We start from the raw sequence: 18,132 nt of genomic DNA, 5'->3' as shown, positions 1-18,132 counted from the left end.
AGAGTGTATGTCTATGTATAAAATGTCTTTGTATTTTTACAGTTTGTCATTTGAAATTCAGTTTCTAGGGTTTCTTTTTCTTTTTCCTCTGGATGGAAAAGTCTTCAAAATTGAGGTCACGCGTTAAGCCATAAGGGTATGGCTTTTATAAATTGAACTCACATACCATTTAAAATGGAAATTAATATCTTCAGAACTAGGTTTTCTTAGTATCTTAATGTGGACAAGCATATTAGCTTTGTTTATCTGTAGATGTGAAAAATAATGTATATATAGGCTAGAGGGAAAGTCTTCCCCATACAACATGCTCCACACTGCTGGCTGTTGAATATTTGATATATTAGTACATATTTATATTCTGTAGTTTGGGCAGTGTTTGTAAAGTCAGGCAGATTTAGTGCCTAAAATAGTTTATAGCCTCAGAGAAAAGTGTCAGTATAAAAATAATAATTTTATCTTAGTTCTTTACACACAGTACCTTTTTTTTTCTTCCCTTGTGAAATCAAACTTGAGATAAAATCAGAAAAACAATTGCAATCTTTTTGAGCTTACAGCCATTCTATTCCAAATCTCCATGCTAATAGGGAACACAAGAGGTGCACAAGTTTTGGGCTAGTGAAATATATTTCCCAATATTTTTCTACTACTCTGTGGATATACAACAAGATGTAACTGAGACTATCACAATGAATATTCACCATTGTATATCTTTTGGTGGGAACTTTTGCTTTAAAAATCATTGTAGTCATATGCATTTTAACTCTGTTATGACTTGTTAAAGTTTGTGATGGTGCTTCATTTTGCCGTGTGGACTGAAATATGTCCTACTTGGATAATGTATACTGACATATAGAATCATTTGGGACTCTCTCCTTCAGTGGTAGCAAATGAAAATGTAAAAACTACCCAATGTCAATAGGATAAAAAGCTAGCCTGAGCTAGTATGAATGCTCACGGAGCACTGGCCAAGGAATTGAAGGTGGGCTACTGTCAACCTTGCAGTCACACTTCTGTGCAGCCTTGAGAAAAAGAGCAAGCACTTACAGAAGGTTGTCCTTCTGCACTCTCAGGAGCTTTTTACAGTAGCATTGAGGTACTCCGGGCAAGTCTGCGCCCTAAAGCAAAGAGGCACTGAATAATTTTTGCCTAATTAGAGAAATCTAATCATATGCAAAGCACAAAGGGTGGAAACTAAGATAGTAATAAGTCCCTACCTGTACTGGACTCAGACAGCTCATCTTGGGATGGTTTAAACGTGAGTTTCAATTGCACTAAGTTATTTGGGTCAGTTTAAATTCAGGATGCCCTGGAGACAATCATGACTCTTGATGGAAATTGTTATGAATAATGGGGCTATTTGACTACAAGTAGAAAATATGTTCCCTGTTAAATCATTGTCACCCCAGGCAAGAATATTATTCTCCCAGCTCTTTCCTGTGACCTTCTCACTTCCCCCTTATTCATTTGCTCAAGGGCTGTTCTGCCTTTGCCACACTTAATGGCTCCCCTGATGGCTACAAGTTGCATTGCACGAGGTGGAAATAAAGACTAAATCCAGAGGGGCAGTCAAGACACTGAATGTAATGTTTGGGATTTTTTTCTTTTTCTTTTTTTTCTCTTTACATAATCTCCCCTATCCAAAAGACGAAAAGAGAAACAGCCAGCCTCTGCGTAATATCTGTTGTCTGACATGGTCCCACTGTCACTTAGAAGTACTACTTTAAAAGTCCTCTACCACATGCTTATTATCTGTGATTCTGGAAGGAAGATATGCCAGTAGCTGAAAGTCGATTTTATTTATTTCCTTGTTGCTATTTATTTCACATCTTTCAGATCAACATGGAACAAAATGTAGAAATTCCAGAAAATCTGTAAGGGAACTCAATAAGGACTGATAAACAAAGATGTATTGATTCTTCATGTATTGCATAACTGGCACAAATAGAAGCAATAGACTCTTCCAAGACTGTTGATTAACTGTGGCTTATTGAAATTTTAGAAATTATAACAAGTTAACTTCCCAAACCTCCTGCCTCAAACAGTAGAGGTAAAACATGCAGAACACTCCTTGATCTACTGATACTAACAAGCCTAATGATAGTGGTAGAATAAATACTATTCATTCAAAACGATTTGAAAATTGTTCAGTACGTAATGTGGCCAACTTGTTAGGGCATTTCTTAATAAGACTTAGACTAGTTAATATTCTTAATTATGATGTAGGAAGCATGGTATAGGAGGGAAATTTGCTTTCAGAAGGTCTGAAAAGCAAAAGAAGGTTACTTCTTAAATACTCAAATTAATACCCGGGAAAGAAATTTTGAATTCTAATAAACCTGATTTAGAACCTTCACAAAACTCAGAAAAGAATTGAAAAATAATGTGAGACTTTTCATGATAGTATGAAAGCTGTAGTACAGTAACATGCTCATCTTTTTAGTCTTTCCATCTTAAACCTATGATTATTTAAAATTACAATAATTGTTCCATTATAAGTGCAGAATGAAAACCTTTGCAGAGTTCTTTCTGTGCATCACTTCCTATGCGGAGTTTAGCTACAGAAGCTGTGGATTTTTCATATGAGATGATGTCAACATCAGCTTTGTTTGCATATAGAAGGCCAGATTCAGATATCAAGAGCATTTGTCATCAGGACAGTCAGGCTTATCAAACTTATTGAAACAGCACATTGACAATCTGCTTTTCTATAAAAAGAACTGCATCTAAGAAAAATATTGTCATAAAACATTTCATCTGGAAACCACATAATTATAAATGATAAGATAAACTCATTTCTAAAAGTACATTATGTCACATTAATTTTTGAAAGATGTGATTTTTCTGCACAGTTATATTGAATAGAAGATCAAGAACATTTAGTTTTCATATTTTCAAATTAAGAATCAGAAGTTTTGTTATGAGAAGACTCTGTGAACTAGGAATATAGTTTCACTTGTGTCTGTTTTCATGATTTCATTCAAACATTTATTTCACGAACATCAGCATGGCTTCAGACATCATGAAGGCATCTACTGCCAAGTGTTTCCTCTTTCATATGTACTTTGGATAAAGTTTATTTTATTGTGTCAACAAGAGGAAATACTTGAGAAATTGAAATACTGTCAACTATGTCCTCAAAGTTCTGTAATGTATATACGTGTAATTTTGTTGCTGATGCAACTTAATATTATTACTACTGACATTTAAAAGTACTTCCAGATCAAGTTCCAGCAGTGGAAAATAACTGTCTATCCCCAAAGAATCTACAGATTATAGGATAAGAGTTAAAGATGAGCATAGGCCTTTCATTATTTATACTTCTCTTTCAACAAGAAACGACTTACTATAGGTAACACCAGTTTCACATAAGTGCAGTGATTAAAAATTAGATGGTCAGCATAAGATGCTGATCTAGAGTATTTCTCTTGTCAGTGGGACAAGATCACAGTTCTGGAGGATGGTTCTTCCCATCCCTAGGTGGTGAAATGGGCGATATTCTGGATGTGACCCTTCTCAGATGACTGGAATCTTTCTCCTGATGTAAAATATTTTTCCAAAGCCTCATTTTGTGACAGGTTAAGTATGACAGAATCTGTATGAAAGAGTCACAGAAAGATATGCAGAATGATGTCTTAGATGAGTAAGAAGAGACAAAATTAATACCATAGATGTCCAGCTCTGAAACTTTTTTTAGAAAAGATCCCATTGGCTTTGATTTGTATTTGCTTCAGAAGAGTGCAATAATTCTACTGCCAAAGTTGTGTCTAATACTCTGTAATAAAAAATATAAAGATGTTTTCAGAAGAGAATTACAAAAACATTAAAGTGGTCTATAATATGAGTCCATGTTTTTGCGTTTTTCTTTAGTTCTACAAAAATAAAAAAAGCTCTAGTACTTAAATAAGCAACTACACTTCTTACAGGGAAATTGCACAGTGAAATATTTTAGGACATCTATTTTCCTTATTAGGATTTCAGTTGCAGTGATTCAGAAATGGACAACATCTACATATAATCAGCAGGGGTCTGATTACAAGTGTTTGAATGACTAGGTGCCCTGTGGGGTTTGTCCTAAATAGGTAGTCTTCAGTTTGTGAAGTTTACCAAACAAAGTCAGGATATTTTCCTTTTGGAGCTATGTCTTGATGAAAGCATTTTTAGTTGGGTTCATGGCAACATCAGGTTCAAGTCATAAATTGCACAAAAGCCTAGACATGAACTATGACAGTTGAACCCTACACTTACCATGTGTATCAATTAAAAAGGTTTATGTTTATGATGACTGTAACAGTACCATACATTACAGCATAATGCTTTCCTTGTTGGAAAAAAAAAGAGAAAACTGCCTTTTCTGCCACATTATCCTTGGTATCCTTGATGATCCATTAATTACTACACATTACCTTGTGAAATTCAAATGCAGTGAAAACATCTTGCAAGTGCAGAGACCTCTATGTGTGTTATTTTTGTTAATATGTTTGTGGATTCAAAAGTCTTCTTTTCTTCTCTTCACAGGAAACGATCTCTTTCTAGTTGCAGTGCATGAACTTGGACATGCTCTGGGCTTGGAGCACTCTAATGATCCCACTGCAATCATGGCTCCATTTTACCAATATATGGAAACTGACAACTTCAAACTACCTAATGATGATTTACAGGGCATCCAGAAGATATACGGTATGTCATGTTCTCATCAGACAATGCAAGCTTTTCAGTTTAGAATACCTTTGAAGTCCTCCTGTCCATATCACCTCTCCGAAAGAGTTCATTAGTGTGGGCTTCACCAGTTGTTATGCCACAGGCTCTATGTGAGTAAAACATCCAAAGATTTTGAGGACACTCTTACTTCGTTTCTCATTCTTCTCAACTTATATTCAAAATCTTCACTTGCCTGGAATAGTAATTTTAAATGTTTTAAAAATCCATAAAGAAAACATATGCAAAAGGATTCCAAACTGAAAATATTAAGAAATGCAGGCCTTTAACTACAATGAGATTATTTACACAGGTGTCCAAGCTCATGTAACTGGATGAATTGATTGCTTCTCAGTTTACCAGTTATAATACAGAAAATTTCCCTCAAAATCTGAGGTCCCAAAAGCACCCTTTCTTATGAAAAATATAACAAATTGATCTCAAAATAATGTTATCACCAGCCCCTACAGAGGGTAAAGAAGGGCCTACTTCTTTAAAATATGTTAATTTATGTTTTTTATGGCCTGATATAAAATACACATGGTACAAATTTGTTCTGCATTTAACAAGGCAATTGAATTTTTTTTAAAAATTCAAAACAATAACATAATTGTGATTATGGGTTGAATGTAACACTAACTCCCATATTACTATCCCTTAAATTTCCAAAGACATCATTTTGGTTTTGTTTTTGGTTTTAAATAGTCTTCTATTTTTTTTTTTTAAATATACTTTATTTTTAGAATTGAAAAATCTGTGGTATCTCTGTGTTAACGCTTTGTATCCAGTGTATATAATTTGGAATTGCATTGCTTAATATTCTTTAATTAAATTTGCATTGGATTAAATTTTGTACTCCCAATTTTTCCCGTGTAAAATTTGTCATGTTTATGTTGAATATTGTGAGGGCCCTTCCTTCTTTATCTTTTCTACCAGAAAGGGCAACTATGATCATGTAGAATTACTGTATTGCTAACTTGACATCTGCAGCCTCCATGGTGTAATAGTAACAAGAATTTTAAAGTATCATATTAACAAGAACAGATATATATTTTCATAAAGCATAAATAGCAATTTCAAAATGATTGGCTGATCAAGTTTTGTTTGGTTGGGTTTTTTTCCTGTGTGATTAGCTGGAAGGAAGGTTGTTTCTCATGACCTCATGAGCTGGTAGTCTAGACTTAAGGGCTAGACAAGAATACTTTGCTGAAAACTAGCCGCTAAGCTCAAACAGCTGTGGGCTATACATTAGGAGAAATGTGTTACCCCTGGGAAGTAATATCTGACATCACCACCAAATGGCATAAAAAAACTTTGATTTGGGGTTAAAAACTTTCCAACATAGGCTACTGCTAACTGATTCCTTTGCTCCCTTTAAAATCAAGATGTGATCTGGAATCATATGCCTCAATAAAAATGTCACACCTATTAAAATAATTACTTTGGTCTGCAGTATTCCTTGAAATACTGTTATTAACTGTAAATTATAAATGTCACAAGTCTTAAAATTGTGAATGAAATAAATGCCTTAATAAATTGCATGACAACCATTTGGCGAGTTTAAGATTTCCTTACATAATCCATCTTGTTCTTTATAAAGTATGTGGTTTTTTTGTAAGATTCTCAGAAATTTGAATGCCATTTGTGCAGTTTTAGAGTTTTCTTACTATTCAACAGTGTTTCTGAATCTGGTCATGCAAATGGTATTTATTTTTTAAAGTCAACATGTATTATCTATTTAAGTGATTTGAAGAGAGGCCTAAATAGAATGAGCAAAAATTAAAACATTCATCTTGTTTCCAGAAATCTTATGGATCCAAGTGAAGCTCCTTGTCTTTTTGTCCATGAAAAATAAATGTTACTAATATGTGTAGAGACGGGAAGGCATTTTCAGTATACTCATTTCAAGTCATTCAGTATGTGATTAAGGTTATGATCAGTATCTATCTGGGATGGCCTGGTGAATTTCAGGTAGAGATATTATGAGCGGGATAGTCATTTCATCAAACTCTGTATATTGTGACAGATAATATATTTGAAAGAGAAAAAAATGGTTTAAGACTGCTCTACAGAGTTTCAGTTTTTCACTTGAAGAACATATGTGAATTACGGAAGAGGAGTGGTGTAGTGTGTGTAGAATGCCCAGGATTTGAAGTCCAGTTTTAGGAGCTCCTGTACAAAGCAAGGGACATTGGAAAAAGCTGGGAATGTCCTGTCTCTAATGAATGTGACATTACTTGATCTAAAAATTTGGTCGGTTGGAAATAGCGGGTATGGTACGTACATGCATGTGTGAATTGGTGAGTATAGATTAAAGATATAGGTTGAAAATCTATTAACTGATGATGATCCTATAAGGAACAAGATTTTTTTTCATTTATATGTACAAGAAACAATGATTCTGTTGTAAGAGCTCTTACTAAGTTGCTAAATAATGTGCTTTGAATTACTTCTCATCTGAAATGATGGTGGCCTAAGCATCCTTTGAAGGTTTTACTGGAATGTTGTTCCAATAAGGAAGACTCTGGATAATGGAAAGTAATTATTTTCCTTGGTTTTGGTAGTCATTCTTTATACCCGTTATAACCAGTGCCTGGTCGGTAACTGGAACAGGCTCCCCAGGGAAGTGGTCACAGCACCAGCCTGACTGAGTTCAAGAAGTGTATGGATAGTGCTGTCAGTCACATGGTGTGACTCTTGGGGTGTCCTGGGCAGGGCCAAGAGCTGGACTCAGTGATTCTAAAGGGTGCCTTCCGACTCAGCATATTCTGTGATTCTATGATTCAATGATTTCATAACATCAGAAAGGTATGTTAGGTCACTTTTTCATTCCCCTTTCACTGTTGGGTTTGTACAGCTTACAGCTGGTTTTTGTTGTGTATGTTTCCTTTTGTGGGTTTTTATATTACATCCTGCTGCTGTATTTTTAAAGGTCCACCTGACAGGATACCACCACCAACAAGACCTCTGCCAACAGTGCCCCCACATCGTTCAGTCCCTCCAGCAGACCCGCGAAAGAATGACAGGCAACCTAAACCTCCCCGGCCACCCACCGGTGACAAACCTTCCTATCCCGGAGCCAAGCCTAACATCTGTGATGGGAACTTCAACACTCTGGCTATTCTTCGCCGGGAAATGTTTGTTTTCAAGGTAGGAGCCTGTGAATTTTTCAGTGTTACATCAAATGTCTACATTTCCCCTTTTTTATAAAGCAAACTCTCATTCATCATGACTCTACATTCCCAGCCTCCCCACAGTTAGAAAGTTCAAGAAAAAAATTTAAAAATAAACATACACATGGCTTAAACATCTAGCAGGGGACTGCTGCGATGTTCTATTTTAGGAAAATACACGTCAGCAGAAACTGTAATGCTTCAAAATGTAAGGGTAAATAAATGCTGCATGTTATGGAAAGATGTGTAAATCAATGAATAATAGGGATGATTTTGTAGGGAATACAGCCACACGCCAACATACAGTAGATACTGTGTCTTCAGCACTTGTTCTTTTTTTTTTTAATGGATCTATAATTTTAACTTTACAATTAGATCTGTCATTTACAAAGGAAGTTTGTCATTTTGTTGTGGTTACATTGAAACCACAATATCTCACTAAAGGTCTTTGCTACAGAATTCTTACTGCAAATGTGTCATTGTTTATTTCCATTCATCTTGCTCTGAGCTGAAAATGTGGTGTATATATGTCTTGGCACAATATAAAACAAGTTGAAATAAACAAACTGAACTGAAAGGCAGTCTTTTAATAGAAGCACTTTGCTAAGACTCATGGACATCAAAGATAACTTTAGGAGGATGATCAGCAGTATAGCTTTCAGAAGGCATTGAATGTTGAAGAAAAATTACAGAATCACTATTGCTCAGTCTCTTAAACCAATATGCTGACAGGTAATGTGCAAAAATTTCAGAAACAAGCAACAGGATTATCGGTTTTTTTGAAGTGATAGTGTATCAAATTTGCTTAAGCAATAGGAAGTGTGAGATCTTTGTTTTGTAAATGTATGATAGGATCCTTTTTATCTTCAATATTACGGGTGGAGAAGAAGGGCCTTTCATGTGAATAGATAAGCATTTTCTCTTCAGCAATAGTGTAAATGCAAGGGAAAGGCAATATATTTGTCCCAAAACATGAAGTTTCCTGTTCAATTTTGTTGTTCTTTCTGATAGGACCCATTTCTCCCTTATGTGTTTTCTTTTTATATAACCTATCTTACCAGATAAATCTTATTAGCAATGCTACCCAGGCTTTCACTTTCTTTAGCATATCTAAAAAAACATGTACAAATAGCTTTACATGAATTCATTCAAAATTATTGAGCTACCTTCACAATCCAATGGACAGGAAATATTTTTCCCAAAAACAGCTAAGGATTTTTGCAGCCTGGGGCTGTCAGCCCATTCTGTTTGAATAGATGGTATATGGTCAAACACTGGGAGGTCCTGAACCATCAGTCTTTTATGACTAAAACGCAAAGGTTGAAGAAGAACCTAATTTTCTAACTTGACATTAAACAGGATATTAAAATACGTACTTCAATCTCATGTCATCTAGCTCAAGAGCAATAGAACATACTCTCATTTAGTTTAGACATAAATCAATAAACTTAGAAATGTTGTTCCACTAATATAAAATTTCCTGTCTAGGCAAGTCTGTGTTCCTGTATAAATATATTCACCACCATTAATAATCACTCTTATCTGTTCTGATTGAAAACAAATTAAGTTTTCTTCAAAAACGTTTACTGCTTAGTGCCTTAACACCATATATTTACTGTAAAGTGTGTATGCTTGCTACTCTGCAGACTGCATTTATGTTCCAAAATTAAAATTCCTTTCATGTTTGTTCCAATGAGGAAATGCGATAAAAGTCTCAGAGAAAAACGACCAGTAACAGAACGCTTACAGATTTCATGTATAGAGTCTGATTCTCCAAATGAAGTCACTGCAATCATAAAAGCAGTGTGTTAGGAAGGAAGGAAGAGGTCACCTTTGTTGAGGCTTATTTCTTTAGGGTCACACAGTTTTCATTTTCCCCTCAGGTTGCCTGGGAACATAACAAGGCTTGCCTTGGGTTAGTGTGCTAAGCAATGGATTTTGCCTAAGTGTAGAGATTTTGACTTTGTAGAATGAGTGTCTTTGAATGCTTGACTTAGTGAGCCTTAACTCTCCTGTTTGTGCATTAATTTGCTAATGAAGATTTTTGTCTGCTAAAGGATTTTTATTAACAGAGATTTTTTGGGGGGAGCAGGGGGTGATGTAGAGGGAGGACTATAAAAGGAGCAGAAAAGGGGAAAAATTAGAAAAGTCAACTTGCAGAATCCTGGGGCGTGGGACAGGTTGTAAGGAAAAGCTCAGCATGTCTGCATGTAGCAGAAAAAGGGCAGGAATTAATTCTTAGGAGGTATAAACAGAAATAGGGACTGAACACAGGGAAAGCATCCAGCAGTGGAGGAAACCAAGCTGGAGGTTCTGTGGTCTGTCACAACAAAAATAACCCAATGTCGCAGCAGGTTTGCTATGCTGGACAGTGAGGTGCCGCGACCTTCCTAAAAGCGTCTCCAAGGCGAAGCCGCTCAGCAGGACCACCACACACTCACACACGTGTACACGCACACACACATGGATAGCTCCAGAAAATGGGTCAACGACAAAGAGCCAGGAAGGGTCTTCGTATGGGGTTCCACGGGAGGAGTTTAATGCAGCCACACGCATGAAGGGATCCAGGGACAAAGACAAAGAACACAGGAGGGCCCAGGTTTATATATGGGAGCAGAGTGAGCATCAAAGGCCAGTGATCTGAGGGCACGGGGGCAGTACAAAGGCGGGACTGGGGTATGGGAGCCAGTGGGAAAACTCTGAGGGAGTGGTGATGGGGCAAGGGCCAATGGGGGAACAGGGAGTGGAGAACCTTCTAGGGCAAGAACATATAAGGCAGGAAGGGGCAGGGAGGCCAACAGGCCAACTGGGGAAGCAGAACTGGAGTACATTAACATAACAGAACAGAGCATCCTGGGGGAAAGCCCTTTTTTTCACCCCAACCTGGGGAGGATCTTTGGTACTAGGGGCTGTCCCACCATTGGACTCTCTTTGTCCCTTGTATCACAGGCCCACCAGCCTCCACAGCCCAAACCTCTTTTCCCCCACCAGCCTCCACAACCAACCTCTTTTCCCTTGCCCCTTAATGGTAGTGCAAGGGAAGACTGGGAAGGTATGAGTGATGGGGTTGAGAGCCAAGTACAGAAAGGTAGAGAACAGGGGATTGATGACGGTACTGTGCCGGGTGGAAACAATTAAAGAAGAATTATGACCTTCATTGGAAGAATTATTGCTGGGTAGTTCCCAGATGAGTTAAATGAATAAAGTTGGAGGCTAATCAAATTAAATCCTTTTCTTTCTTTGTCTTTAACCAGAGGTCTGTAATTATTGTGTAGTGGCAGATTTTACTGCCTCCTGAATGGAATGTATGCCATGTACCAATTTCAAATTGAAAATAGCCACATTTTTCCTCATGGGAAACTCTCAAAATCAGGAGCTCAATTTGTTTAAATAATCCTTGAAGTTGCTTGGGAACTTAGCCACAGAGTTGAAGAATTTGAGCACTTTTGAATAATTAAATTCTAATTTAAGCATAAAACCGAAGCATGAAATCTATGTTGAGATACACTGTGGATTTTCATAGTAGATGACAAACAGTATTAATTTCAAGATTGTTTTCTCTTGGCTGTTGAGCTATTAGGTATACTTAAGAGCATCAGAATATTAGAAACAATTTCTATGTTCAGTCAAATTAATGAGCTTTGTCTGTGGTTTTAAGACTATCTGGCATACTGAATAGCAGTAAACTTAAAGAGAATATGCTATTTACACTTATCCATCCCTTTTTATTGTTTTGCCATCACTTTGACAAAGTAACAATCCTAAAAACACTTGAGAAAAATTATAGGCTTATAGAAAGGAAAAACGGGGGAACTGTTCTTGATCTTACATAAATATTAAACACAAAAGTAAAGCAATAAACTTACTAACGATTCACCAATGATCACCAAATAAAATTATAATTTTTCAGATCAACTTTTTTGGTAGGAATGATTGGATTTCAAGTAATTATAATTCTTTTATGTCAAATATACACATATCTGGGATATAAATATTTTGTCCCAAGAATATTTCTTCCAGAATTCTTTAAATTAGATGTCTTTAAAGTGTCCCTGCCAGCTGTAAGGTTTGGGGGCACAGTATGCTATGCAACAAAAATGTTTGTTAAAATCAATACATTATAATTATTGGTTTCAGTATAAATACTTCTGTTATTTGATTCATGCTTGAACTGGTGTAAGGAACTATCAGGACAGAAGAATTTCTATGCCAAAATTCATGTGTGCCAAGTTTTTATCTTTGAATATCTTAGCTTCTGTATTTATTCTCTGCAATTAGTACTTTGCTGTCACACTCTTTTCCAATCTTTTCTCCTTCTGTTTAGTTAGAAGTCCTCTGGGACACAGAAAAATGGCTGAAAATGTTGAAAAAAAAAAGGTCTTCCTTTTTTGGGCAAGTTATGCAAAGTGGTAGGACAGTGTCTGCCTTTAATGAAAATCCTCTCTGCCATTGTGTGTAGCAATAGGTGGTATCCAACAGTACTCTCTTCTTAATGTCTCCTTAGAGTACCTCCAGGGCTAGTGCATCATGAAAAGGAACCCCATTGTCTAAGGTCTGCAGAAAAGATTCATTTGTGAAGAAGTTTGCAGCATATACTTCCCCTTTCTGCCTGTGTCCTGTGCAATCCCTTGGCAACAAAATTACCTCTAGCTCTTCTTCAACAAACAGTGTGACTGCTGTCAATATCCTTTTCCTTTACATTCTTTTCAGTCTCACAGATTAAAAAAATCCTGTTTTCTTGAACAAGCTACATCTAGGAAAGTAAGCACTAAATATGTGGAATTTGTCCTTCATAAGCATCAAATTAGAGTCACGGTCCTTTTTTAATGTGACACAGGTTCTTGTTTCACAGAAGAATATTTTATAGAGGTTGCACTGGTGCTTTGTTTAATGCTAGATCCCTGAGAAACAAATGAATGGATCCTATATAATTGCTAATGATTTTAGTATTCATGTTGGAAAAGTTAACTCCTTGATGAACAGCATTTTTAACTACTATCATATACTGGGGTGTTTTTTGAAATGTAATTTAAGTATTAGATCAAGAAGTTTGTCCAGCAGACAAATAGCATTTATGGCTCAGAGAAATGTCTTCTGAACATTGCGGACGGTAGAATATGGAACCAGTTTTAGGAAGGCCTTAACAGGCTGTAGCAATTTCTCCACAACTTGCAGAAATTTGTTTTCTGACTCTTCATCTGCTAAAAACCATTGTAAAAACATTTATGACATGCCAAACAAGCCAAGGCAATTAGGCTGTAATTACTCCTTGGCATTAGTTTAGACTGCAGTTGCTTTCATATGTAACTGTATAGGTTCTATTTAATATCCCTCTTAGAACTGTGTATTTATATAGATTATGCTGTTAAACACAAAAGGAAAAAAATCTGATTCTTGATATGTGGTAAACACATGAGGAACTTTTAAAGCATTTTAGCATTGGCTATATAATAGTAACTGGTAGATCTAATTAAAAATCTGTGAGGCAGAGGGAAAATACCACTAATAAAAGCAGAGACAAAGAAACAGCTATAGTATGAGACTTGATTTCACTGTATTTGAAAGCAGACTTTTTCAGAGCTCTTGTGGTCTGTTTGTGTAGCTGGTTTTTGTCGTGTCATGCTGTGGGTGTCTGAGCTGTCAACTGATGACTGGGAAAGTTCAGCAGAGGATTCTGAGGAAGTAGACACTTTGTGATCTGAGAGGGAAAACCACTTAACATCTTAGCTATAAAAGACTAGGAACAGTAATTCAGAAGTAGCTAAGTCTGCAGAGAGCAGACTCCTTCCCCCCTATTTTTTGTATTTTGTTAGGAAGAACAACTTGATGGAATTTGCCAATTTTTAACTAGTCAGGAAGGAAAGCTGCTTTAATTCAGGTAATTCAGTTTATATGTTGAAAAGGAAGGAGAAGAGCAGCAAAAACCCAGTGGAGATTTCAATGTATCATAATAGAACAAACTAACTGGAAGTGTACAGCATGGATGTTTTATGAAACAAAACCAAATTGTAGGATGTCATGAAGGATAAAAGCAGGGACATGATGGGATGCTAAAAAGTCCTAGCTTGTCTGTTTTTGATAATTGAATATTTTCACTGACAGATGTAAAAATATTCTCCAAATGCTACCTTAGCCTTTCAATCTGCTTCTAGGCTAGGAAAGGTTTTTAGCTAACACATTTCACAGGTTTAAAATGGGAAGCGCAGTCTGTTCCTTACAGTGTGGAAGGGGGTAGCATATTCCATCCAGCTGCAGAGCAATTGAGACAAGAATATAGTCACCTGGGTAATAATTGTACCAGAATAGTTCAGTTTAAAATCCTGAAGTTAAAATCACTTTTTAAAAAGTTGTCTTGGACTTTATTACACGATTTGAAAGATGGCAGCCCAATCATAGCAATACTCATTAGCTAGCACCTACGCTCATATCTGTGTATATATATATAAATTTTATGTATAGAAAGTTCTAAAAAAATCTTAACTTTATTTTTATTTACAAAGGGCTTTATTTACAAAGGTATCAATATAATTGATATACATCTTGTTGAAACTTACAAACAACTTGAACTAATTAATAGTCTGTACTATCTACCTAGTAAAATTCCTGTTAGTCATGTAGTAGCCCATTAAGAAGTATAACCTTACCAGGATGTATGACTCAGTATCTTCAGCAGGGCTTTAGATTTGTCAGGAGAGAGAGTTTTTTTCCAAAAGCCTATGTTTTCATTGGCAAACAGTATAGTGTAAAAGGATTTAATCAGTAGTGGAGCAGATGGTACTGAGTTCCTCTCATGTCTATCATATGTGCTTTGCTTTTAATTAGATACAATTTGTCCTCTGAGGCCAAACAGTTGCACAATACATGTGGTTCCGATTTTTCAGAAGGGTAACTATCCCTTAGACACTGGTGTCTTTGACTGTGGACCCCATGAGAGTGCACCGCACAACTGCTTCATCTAATGGAGGGTGTTACCATCTCATTAATATGTAATTGCTCACACCATCTTGACCCAAATAAACTCTCAGATGCAAAATATATTATTATTTCTTCTCATGCCACTTTTTGCATGACACAATTGTACCTGTTGCTTGACTACCTCCATACTACAAGTTTGCATTGCAATACATTTCAGGAAGATGAGATAGATTTAACAGCTCTGCTCAGGCATTGCCTTGAACTTGATAGCTAATATTCTTCTGAATTTTATTTTCCCTGAGAGAAAAGCAAGACAGATGATTTGTTTAATTTCAATTTAAACATAAGAAAAGAAAAAGTGCTTTCTGCGACTTTTTGTAGCAACAGAACTTAACAGATCACTTAAAAGTCACAGCCTCCCAAAATGTTTCTGTCACTTATTTTCCCCACTTAACTCCAAAGAAAGTTTCAAATATTCCTTCACACTCCCCTAAAACCTCTAGAGGTCCTTTCCAACCTCAACCATTCTGTGATTCTGTGAATGTGCTGAAATTTGACTGTTTTACACACTCATTTCCCAGTAGCATTTGCTCCATCTCCTTTGGAATATGATTGTCAGAGGCAATAGCTAGTGAGATTTGGTCAGGAGACTGTTTTGTGACTTCTTCATTCCAGCTCAGAGAAAGAGAAGACTGGGGTGTGTGGCAGCTGCTCACAAACACTAACAAGAGAAGTGCAGGGGAGGGAGTGTCCACCCTTTCTGGCTGTGCGAGACAGATGCTGTGCTGCCTCCTTCCCCTGGATCAGCTTTCAGAGGAAATCATCCTCCTTCCTAGGGTCAGGCTCTGAGCTAAAATACGTTATTCAACGGTTGACTTGGTCCTGTCTCTTTGAAACTCTCACCATCTCATGATGAGCCATTAATACCCATGAGGTGCACTCCCTAATCCAGAGAGTCCTCACAGATAAAAAGGAGCACTTCAGACTCTTCAAAGATTTTCACAGAGAATTGGACACTCTGCATTTAACAGGAATACTGGAGTGAATTGTGTGAATTATTATACAAATGTGGCAGCAGGTTTTGGGACAATCTTTAAAAGGTTTGGGCAGTTAAATGTGAATCTAAACAAAATCTTATTTCTGATTTAGTTTTAATCTAATAAATACTGAAAAATGTGATACTAAATATTTGCAAACCATTGGCCACAATTCAAAGAATTAGTCATTCTTTAGAAGCATTTTCTAAAATAGAATGGATTGGGAGAATCTGAAGCTCTCTGGTACTAGCTTTATGCAAAAGGATAGAGTGCATCAAATTGTTATATATTCTTAAGAAAGTACCTGTAAATTGAATAAAAAAATAGAATTGTTACTGTTTCTCACTCCAAAAAAATAATCCTCCAACAAATGACGGTGTGCTTATGTTATGTTACTTGTGCATTTGGAATTGCTATTTTTATTAGTTGTTGAAAATAAGTATACTTTTTTTTCCTCCCTATATGACAAGAGCTTGTTCTAAAATCTACTTGACCATTAAAAATTGTGTTTTCAATCACAAATTTTACATACTATCAAATATAAGGAATACTGAACAATTCCTGCTCTGCATAACACTATTGCATAAGAGAAAGACATTAAAAATACAGATAAACAAATGCACGTGAAAAAACTCTAATGTGGTAAATTTATTTCCTATGCATAATACAACAATAGACAGAGAATTGCAGTGGGGAAAATAAATGACCTCAAAGGATGTTATCACTTGAGAAAGGACTAATGATGTCAATTAATTAAAGTGAAAAGATGAAATCCTGGGGACTTTTCCCCTCACAGTTACTATATTTGTTTCCTAAACTCAAAGAATCCTGTGACCCTATTAATTTTTCACTTGTTATTTTTATACAGTAAAAATGAATAACAAAAAGCTTTAACAGAATTCTAAGGTGCAAAAGGTATTTAATTTTGTAGAAGTTTCCTGTTTTCAGAGACTCAGTGTTTGGGTGTGCTGATTAATAATATTTCATTGGCAAGAGAATAGAAAAAAGCATTATTGACAAAAAATAATTGCAAAAACTCGCAGCATGGAATAATCTAAAATTACATGGAGGCAATATCTTCAGTTTTGTGCCACCAGCAAGTGTTATCTTGTAGTATTAACAATACATTTTAATTGAGGTTACATCCTAATGGAACCAAAGGGAGTAATTGCAGAAACTCTTCAAGTGCAAGGCTTAATTAAAATTTCTTGTTGTATAAAATTGTGGCCTTTCAACTAATTTAGGTAAACATTTTGGAAAACAATTGGAATGGCTTGTAATGTAAGCTTTTTCAAGCAGTGGTATTATTTGCTTATTCTTGCTTAATCTTGGTCTACAGCCAAAGCTTTATATCCTAGCAGTATTTGTATATTTTTAATTTCTTTGATACTTTTTTTTTTTCATCTTTCAAGGGGTTGAGGGTCCACAGTGTAAAATTTGACAGGGGTTTAAATGCAAATAAACTAATCTCATTTGATTTCTCTGAATTAGCTATTTCCTATGAAAAACACTGCACTACTAAATAGTTGAGGTCTTAAATAATGTAAAACAACATGTATGTTTATTTTTGCAACAACTTAGTGAAACACTATTCAGACTATTGACAATCTATTGAAAAATATCAAAAAAATTTAACAGATATTTACTTAAATGCTGCCTTTCCTTCTTTTTTATAAGCTATAGCTTGAATATTTTTTTAAGTGTTGCTTTCCTTGCCTATTGAGTGAAAACTTGGCCCACTTGAAAGTAATGGGAAAAAATTCCACTGACTAGAACACACTGATGATTTCACTTGGTTTTAACTACCTTTGGTGTAACGGGGGACTATGTATTATGAGTAATACATACTAGGTAAAATCAAGACAGAAACAACAGATAAGCTTGTAATACCAAGTATATGAAATCAAAAACTGTTTTGTATACAAAATCAAATTTTATTATGATACATTTCCTGTCAATAAATCAAAATGACACAGGGACAATTTTAATTCATGATTTGGCATATATGTCTGTCTTGGTTTGAAAGACAGGTGTCTGCTAAGGAAGGCAGGAGCCTCCCTTGGAATGGTGACCCCCCTTCCCTCCGAGTTACTATAATTTTGAAATCAAGGGGCCCTTAGGCAAAGATGTGGGAAATAGGAATAACAGTTCTTTACTATTATATATCTATATGTGTATAACCAGTCAAACAAACAGCAATAACTATGGCAGTAACAGCAAACAATCACAAACCCAGTCCCAGCCTTCTCGGCTGTCGGGCCCTTTCCCCTCGGGTGCAGTTCCGCTCGCAGCCGGCAGGGGCGCTGGCGGCT

General features: G+C 36.0%; 1 protein-coding gene across 1 annotated transcript in view; it reads left to right on the top strand.

The window, feature by feature from the left end:
* Positions 1-18,132, top strand: part of MMP16 (matrix metallopeptidase 16) — a 176,023-nt gene that overhangs the window by 113,676 nt on the left and 44,215 nt on the right. The window contains exons 5-6 of the mRNA XM_008631218.2: positions 4,516-4,677; positions 7,628-7,845. Of these exons, the coding sequence (XP_008629440.1) occupies positions 4,516-4,677; positions 7,628-7,845 (380 nt within the window). The remainder of the gene's footprint in view (positions 1-4,515; positions 4,678-7,627; positions 7,846-18,132) is intronic.

This window comes from Corvus brachyrhynchos, unplaced genomic scaffold (genome assembly GCF_000691975.1).
Source record: "Corvus brachyrhynchos isolate BGI_N302 unplaced genomic scaffold, ASM69197v1 scaffold293, whole genome shotgun sequence".
Classification (NCBI taxonomy): domain Eukaryota; kingdom Metazoa; phylum Chordata; class Aves; order Passeriformes; family Corvidae; genus Corvus; species Corvus brachyrhynchos.
The sequence above is the reverse complement of the archived record's forward strand: the minus strand, read 5'-3'. Positions and strand labels throughout refer to the sequence as shown.